Source organism: Myotis davidii, unplaced genomic scaffold, assembly GCF_000327345.1.
Source record: "Myotis davidii unplaced genomic scaffold, ASM32734v1 scaffold238, whole genome shotgun sequence".
NCBI lineage: Eukaryota > Metazoa > Chordata > Mammalia > Chiroptera > Vespertilionidae > Myotis > Myotis davidii.
In genome coordinates this window covers 6,119,120-6,126,524 of record NW_006293779.1, presented here as the reverse complement: position 1 = coordinate 6,126,524, position 7,405 = coordinate 6,119,120, and the positions used below count along the sequence as shown (strand labels likewise).

The following is a 7,405-nucleotide window of genomic DNA, read 5'->3' as shown; positions in this document are numbered from 1 at the left end:
TTTCAGTAAATAATGCCACTGAGCATTTGATCATGTATTTGTGGTGTCATTCCACACATCCACTGATCTGATCGGAAGAAAGGACAACAGAGGACTGTCCTAAAGGATGCCGGGGTTTCTTATTCTAACAGCTGTCCAGTGTTGTTGATTCCAGTGGACTGTATCTCTGTGAAAAACACAATGTTAACTTTTTGTAATTCTATTTGAGCAAGTTGAAAGTTTAATTAGCTTTCCAACCAACCATTTTTTTTTAAATGCTTTTAGTGATTTGAGAGAGAGAGAAATAATAAGCAGCCAAGGTTAAGAACCGCTAATATGACTGATACTGTGTGCTGTCCAAATGTAATAAATCAATCGCTCTTTTATACTTTATAATTTACTCTCAGTAACTTTGTTAGATCAGAATTAAAAGGAAGGCATACATGGTAAACCAGTGACCACAGTCAGCAACTCTAAGTCATAGCCTATATTTATTAAAACGCTCTGACTGCCACTAAACTGTACACTTCTAATGGTGTTACAGTATGTAAACATTTTTCAATAAAGCTGTTTTTTAAGAAGTTCTTATTGATTCTTTTCACTGTTAGTGTTACTGAGTTTGGGCGGTAATAAAGAAGTTATCTCACTGCTTACCAAACCATAATTCATACCATCATAAAATAATTCTAATTCTATACTCTACTTTTAGGGAGCTTATTAGAATTTTAATTCCTAGGAATTCACCTAGAATTACTGAATCAGAATGTTTGGGAGTAGGGACTAAACATATGTACTCTTTAGTTTCCCAAGTGACTTTAAACCCTTACAAGAAACATTGTTGAACTCCATCTGGAGCCAAACCTGGATACGTAGGTTCTTGATACAAGTCTAGCAGTGTATTTCACACAAGATAGCTAGTTTAACCCTATGGAAATACCCTGTCCTCTGCCTTCCAAAATTGCTCCAATACCCACTGAGTGCGGAGGTGCCAAGATGCCCTCACAGCGGCTCGAAGCGCATACACATGCTAGGAGACAAGGGGGAGCACTTACCTTCTGAGAGTCTTTCCTTCCAGCCTTGGGCTGCTGAAGTGAAGAACTCATTGTTAAGGGCTGAACCATTTAGCTTCATCAGACCATCTGGACCAACCTGGGTCAAAGAGTAAGCCAAGGAAAGCTTACAAAGAAAGCCAAACGTTTCAGGTGGAATGTGGCTTTTCCTTTTTAGAAAAGAATGTATGTACATTCACTTTTATAGAAACATGACTATATCATACTATGCTGCTTATTATGGAGACAACCCTGTTATAAAGTAATCTTATTTTCTAAAAAAACTTCTTTCCTTTTTACCTCTTTTCCCTTCTTCCTCTCCTTTCATTCCATTCCCCATTGATTAATTATACTAAAAAGAAAACATCGGCAAACAAATAAAAACATAAGAGTTTTTCTTCTGAGAGGTTTATTATTTTTTTTATAAAACTGTGACAAAGTTATACACACTGCTCTGAATCTCACTTGGTTCAAGAATACATTGTAGAAGTCTTTACAAGTCCACTGATACAGTTTTAGAAACTTTGTAATACCTGCATATTATTTCATTTATAATGTACCTCAATTCATTTACCAATTTCCTATGCATATACATATACTTTGTTTCCCATGTTTTCCCATAATCAACAAAGCTGCAATATGCATTCTGGTAAAGATGAATATACTAGTGCTTTTATTTCTGTGGGAGAGGTTCTGAGAGCAAAGAAATATTTATGTGTTACTAGATATTATTTTCTAAAAAGGCTAAAACAATTCATATTTCTACTAAAAATATATGAGCATGCCTTTTAACCTGTAAATAATAGATGTGAAGATGCTATTTCATTTCTGTCAACCTAATGGGTTTGAAATGGTAATAATTTCCTATATCCTGTCTACTAGAGTGTTGTGCATCTTTTTGTACTTTCACTGAATATCTTTATTTGCCATCTCCTTATATGCCAATTCCTATAATTTGCTCATTTTTCTATGCGGCTGCTTATTTTTATCATCAACTTGTGAGAATCCTTTACTATTCATAGTAAAACTGTCATGTCAAAAATATTTCACCCATTCTGTCTATTGACTTGATTTGTGATGTCATGATGTCTTGCTAAAGGTTTTAAGATTCTACTTTATATTAGATTTCTTATTTCCTGTCCTGGTTTAAAAGCACAAAATCTCATTTAAGGGCATAAAACACAATATCTGAAAAAACCTGGATGGAAAAACTTAATAACACTGCCATTCTCCTCATAGTTACTATCTACATTCCTATTAGAATCCCAATAAAGATTTTCTTATTAATAAAATGACCTTAATATTCATATGGAAAAAAAATAACAAAATTGAAAAGGGGGGAAATTGCCTTTTCAATTGCACCTGTAAAATACATACCACATGTAAATATATAGAACATATAACACAAATGGTATTTTAAACTGTAAGAAAAAGACAGTTATACAAGTATGTAGTTTTGGAACAACTGGTTATCTATTCAGTAGGAAATGAAGTTGCCCCAATTTTGGGGCAATACAAAAATAATTCTAGATGAATTAAAAGCCTGAAGGTTAGTTTGAAGTAAAAAACAATTTTTTGAAGAAAATTTAAGTAACTACTTGGACATCCTGGGAGTAAGCTTGTAAAGAAAAAAACAAACTCTTATCAAAATGTCAAGATAATAAATTACATAAAAATATTCTTATTTTTTTGTTTGGTACCTTTGATAACATTTCTTTATAGGTATAAATAAAAAGCTATTTTAAAAGATTTAAGGATTTCAAAAGGGGATGAGTGAAGGAAGCTTTAGAATGGCTATAAAACTGCTTCTGCTTGAAATCACGCACCTGTCGATCCACCTCTGGAAGAAGCAAAAGCAGTCGCTGTTGGCAATCTCCAGGAAGGACTGAAAAAGTGTGTTTGTTGATCAGTGCTCGAAGATTTGTATTAACCAGAATGGAGTCTGGTGTCTCAACATCAATTTCAGCACATTTAGTCCTTTTCATTTGCCCTACAAAAATATGAAAAAAAATCATTTGGGCCTCCTTCAAATTCCTGTTTCTATCTAAACTACAGCATGTTCTGAAAATAAATAAACAAACAAACACATCTATAATTGTAAGTATTTTAAATGCCACACTATGAAGAAGGTAACAGTTAGGCTCTTAGAAATAGAGCTTCTAAGACTAACAAAGCAAGTTTTGTTCATTCATAAAGGATAAAAAAATATAATTTATCTTGTCTGCAAAAATAGAACAAGGTCTATAAAATTGAACCTTTTGCTATACTAAAAGTACATTTTATGTATGTTTGAGAATTGGTTATTTCCCAAATAGAATTGAGGACGTTTATAATAAATAACACATATACAAAATTTGATTTAAAAAATAGAAAAATTGAAATCTATATAGTGTATATTCCACATTCAAAGGCTGTTAAATAGAGTTATTTACCCATATCTTCAAAAAAAATCACTTCTACTGTCATGGTAAACAACCTGCTTTCATATTTATAATGGTCTGGCCCTCTAGCAACTTCAGTGTGAAATTATAGCTAATTTGCCTACAAACGTCAGGTGGTCATAATAATCTGGCCACTCAGTGTATAGAATACAGGATAGCTATGTATAAAACAATTTAAAATCTAAAAGATGCCATTGTAAAGATGAGGATAATTAGTAGTGAACACAAAGATTTGAGAAAATAAACAGGACTTCCACAAATTAGAATAAAAACTGTTGAAATCAGATACTATGACTATATTAAAGAGCAGTTTAGACACTGTTTAAGGCGGATGGGGTGGCGGGTGTGGGGGTGGCTATAACCTATACATAGCCAAACAATTTACCCAGAATATAAGTAAGATAAGATTAAATATTTTGAGAGCTTTAGCAAAAACATGATAGAATGAATGAATGATCGAATGAAATCTAATAAATGCTTGATTGAAGACAAGGAGAAAATTAAGAGAAAAAAGCAATATTTAAAGAACTGATAGTACATTTATCAAAACTGAAGAAATTATAGGAAGGATGGTTATTACAGAGAGATGGGCTGGAATACAATGAAAACAGGTAAACATTTAGATAAATGTACATCAACATTGTTGTATAAAAAAATAGTAGTCTAGTGTCTGATTTGCGAGATTAAGAAGAGAAATGTCAGACACTATTATTTAAGTCCAGATATAAAATATCAGTGCTAAATTGTTATAAAGCACTTGTTTTGGAGAAAAATCAAGATGATTACTTTTAAGAGTAGATCTTAAATGTTCTCATTACACGCCCGAACTGGTTTGGCTCAGTGGATAGAGCGTCAGCCTGAGGACTAAAGGGTCCCAGGTTTGATTCTGGCCAAGGGTACGTGCCTGGATTGCAGGCTCAATCCCCAGTAGGGAGCGTGCAAGAGGCAGCCGATCAATTATTCTCATCATTGGTATTTCTAGCTCTCCCCCTTTCCCTTCCTCTCTGAAATCAATAAAAATATTTTTTGAAAAAGAAAAACAGAAGACAAGAATCAACAAATAAACAAGACTGCAGAAACTAGTCCAAATAGATTAGCAATTACAGTAAGTGTAAATGGATAAATCTCACTGAATAAATGAGATTGTCATATTGATTTACAAATTTTAAAAATTCAGCTAGCTATATGCTCTGCAAAGAGACATACCTAAAACACAAAGACACACAGAAATGAACAAAGTAAAGATATATCAGGGGAAAAAACTAATCAAAGGAAAGCTGGTGTACCTTTTATGATATGTTAAGTAAAAAACCTAATCTCTTTGTAATAAATAATAAAATTTAAAAAAAAAAAAAACCTAATCTGCAACTGATAAAGTAAATAAACAGTGATAATGATAAAGGGTTCAATCCATCAGGAGGATTTTAAACATGAAAATATCTACTATATTTTAAAATGTGACATAAAAAATGATAGAACAACAGGGAGAACTGGACAAAGCCACCAATAAGATTTCAACACATCTCTCTCAATTATTAATAAATCAAGCATACTAAAAGAAGCCCCAAAAAGACAGGATGGGGGAGTGGGGGGGGGGGAGAAGCTGAGCTATTTTTCAGATTGACAGGCTTGATCCAATAAACACAGAATTCTATACTTATAGTATTTATTCCAAAAACGGTCTGAGTAATTTTTCTTTAATCCTCACCCAAGGATATGCTTATTAATTTTAGAGGGGGATGGGAGGAGAAAAAGAGAAATACAAATATGAGACAGAATATCGACTGGCTGCCTTCCATATATGAACCCAAAACCTAGATATATGCCCTGACTCAGAAGGGAATCCACAGCCTTTCAATACATGAGTCAATGCTCCAACCAACTGAGCCACAACGGCCAGGGCACATCTCAGTAAATTTAAAATAATATTACTAGTAATAACAAAAATAATGATAAATAACAGCAACAGTAAACACTTATATAGGGCCTCCTACGCACCAGGCACTACAGTTGTGACTTTAATTGAAGATAGGTCCCCAAAGGAAGAAATTTTGTTCTATTCATTGTCACGTCTCTAGGGCCCTAAGCCTGTGCTTGGCATATTAGTATACCTTCTGCAAGTATTTGTGTAATAAATGAGTATTTTTAATCTCTGGCAGTGGAATTAATGATCAAAGGGCATATTCAGTTTATGGCAGATACTATCTCTAAGAAAAATACAACAATTCATTACCATACCTGGAATCAAATCATTTTTTTATAAAGAAGTTGTCTGGAAAAAAAAAAGTTGTCTGCTCTATTCTCAAATGTAATAGTTTGGAAAAGTCTGGAATATATAAATGAGTGTGGAATAGCTTTTCTCCATAATTTTGTCAGCATTTCTATACAATCTTTTAGCTTTTATGTTGCTTCAGAGATGTCTGCCATTCCAAATCATGAATTTTTTCTTTTAATATATTTTGATTCTTTCTACAGAGAGGAAGGGAGAGGGATAGAGAGCTAGAAACATCGATGAGAGAGAAACATCGATCAGCTGCCTCCTGCACGCCCCCTACTGGGGATGTGCCCGCAACCCAGGTACATGCCCCTGACCAGAATCGAACCCGGGACCTTCAGTCCGCAGGCCGACGCTCCATCCACTGAGCCAAACAGGTCAGGGCCAATTCTTGAATTTTTATAAATGAATTATTTTTTTCTCTCTGGAGGTTTTTTGCAAATCATCTCATGTCCTGGATGTTTTGAAATTTCAAAAGAATGTGACTTGGAATAGGTTTCCTTTTATTCATATTTCTTGACACCAATTATGTACTTCCAGTCTGAAATCTGTGGCTTTTAAGTCTATCGAATTTTCTTGTATTTTATCTCTTACTAGAGGCCTGGTACATGAAATTTGTGCCCTGGGGGTTGGGGGATTTCTCAGCCCAGCCTGTGCCCTCTTGCAGTCTGGGATCCCTCAGGGGATGTCCGCCTGCTGGCTTAGGCCCGCTCCCTGTGGGAAGCGGGCCTAAGCCAGCAGGTGGGCATCCCTCTCGCAGTCCAGAACCCCTCGCTCCTTACCGCCCGCCTACTTGCTGCTTCCTACCGCTCGGGTCATTGCTCCTTAGTGCTGCCACAGAGGCTTCTGCCACCGCTGCTGCTGCACTTGCCAGTTGCACTTGCCAGCCGTGAGCCCGGCTTCTGGCTGAGTGGCGCTCCCCTTTGGGAGCGCACTGACCAGCAGGGGGCAGCTCCTGCATTGAGCGTCTGCCCACTGGTGGTCAGTTCATAGCAACTAGTCATTCCACTGTTCAATTGATTTGCATATTAGGGTTTTATTATATAGGATTATTTACCTTTCTTTCAATTTATTTTTTATTTCTGATAGTCCTATTATTTAAGACACTGGACAGCACAGATTAGCATTCTAATTTTCTTACCTCCTCATATGAAACTCACCTTAGCCCTACCTATGCTCTGAGAAATTTCTTCACCTTTAACATTTTGTATTTCTATCATAGTTTTTTATTTCTGCTACCACATTATTTAATATCCTAGAACTCTATTTTCTGATATCTAATACTAGAGGCCTGGTGCACAAAAATTTGTGCACTCGAGGGGGTGGGGGTGGGGTGTAAGGCAGGGACACTTGTTCTAAAGAAAAATTTCATAACTTTATAACAGGGCCAGTCCAATGTTACCCTAAATTGTAGGGCCTGGGAAAGAATTGGATTCATATATTAAAGAAAAGAGATGCATCTCATGTATGTGGATGAGGGACTTGTCTTCTAGGGTGTTTGACCTCCATGATGACTGTCTGTTTGGCCATCTGTCTTTTATCTTGTGCTATTAATTTTCTGTCCATCCTTCTTCCCTCCCCTTTCTGTCTCAGATCCATTCTCTGATGATCTCTGCCCTGGTCTGGAAGGATGGCCTTTGTGGGTGGTGTCAGCTGTGCTT

General features: G+C 35.7%; 1 protein-coding gene across 5 annotated transcripts in view; it reads right to left on the bottom strand.

The window, feature by feature from the left end:
* Positions 1-7,405, bottom strand: part of ASXL2 (additional sex combs like 2, transcriptional regulator) — an 83,652-nt gene that overhangs the window by 12,280 nt on the left and 63,967 nt on the right. For all 5 annotated transcript variants that reach the window (XM_006767502.2, XM_006767504.2, XM_015566378.1 and 2 more), the window contains 2 exons: positions 2,855-3,018; positions 1,032-1,128 (listed from right to left, as the gene is read on the bottom strand). In XM_006767502.2, coding sequence (XP_006767565.1) covers positions 1,032-1,128; positions 2,855-3,018 — 261 coding nt within the window. The remainder of the gene's footprint in view (positions 1-1,031; positions 1,129-2,854; positions 3,019-7,405) is intronic.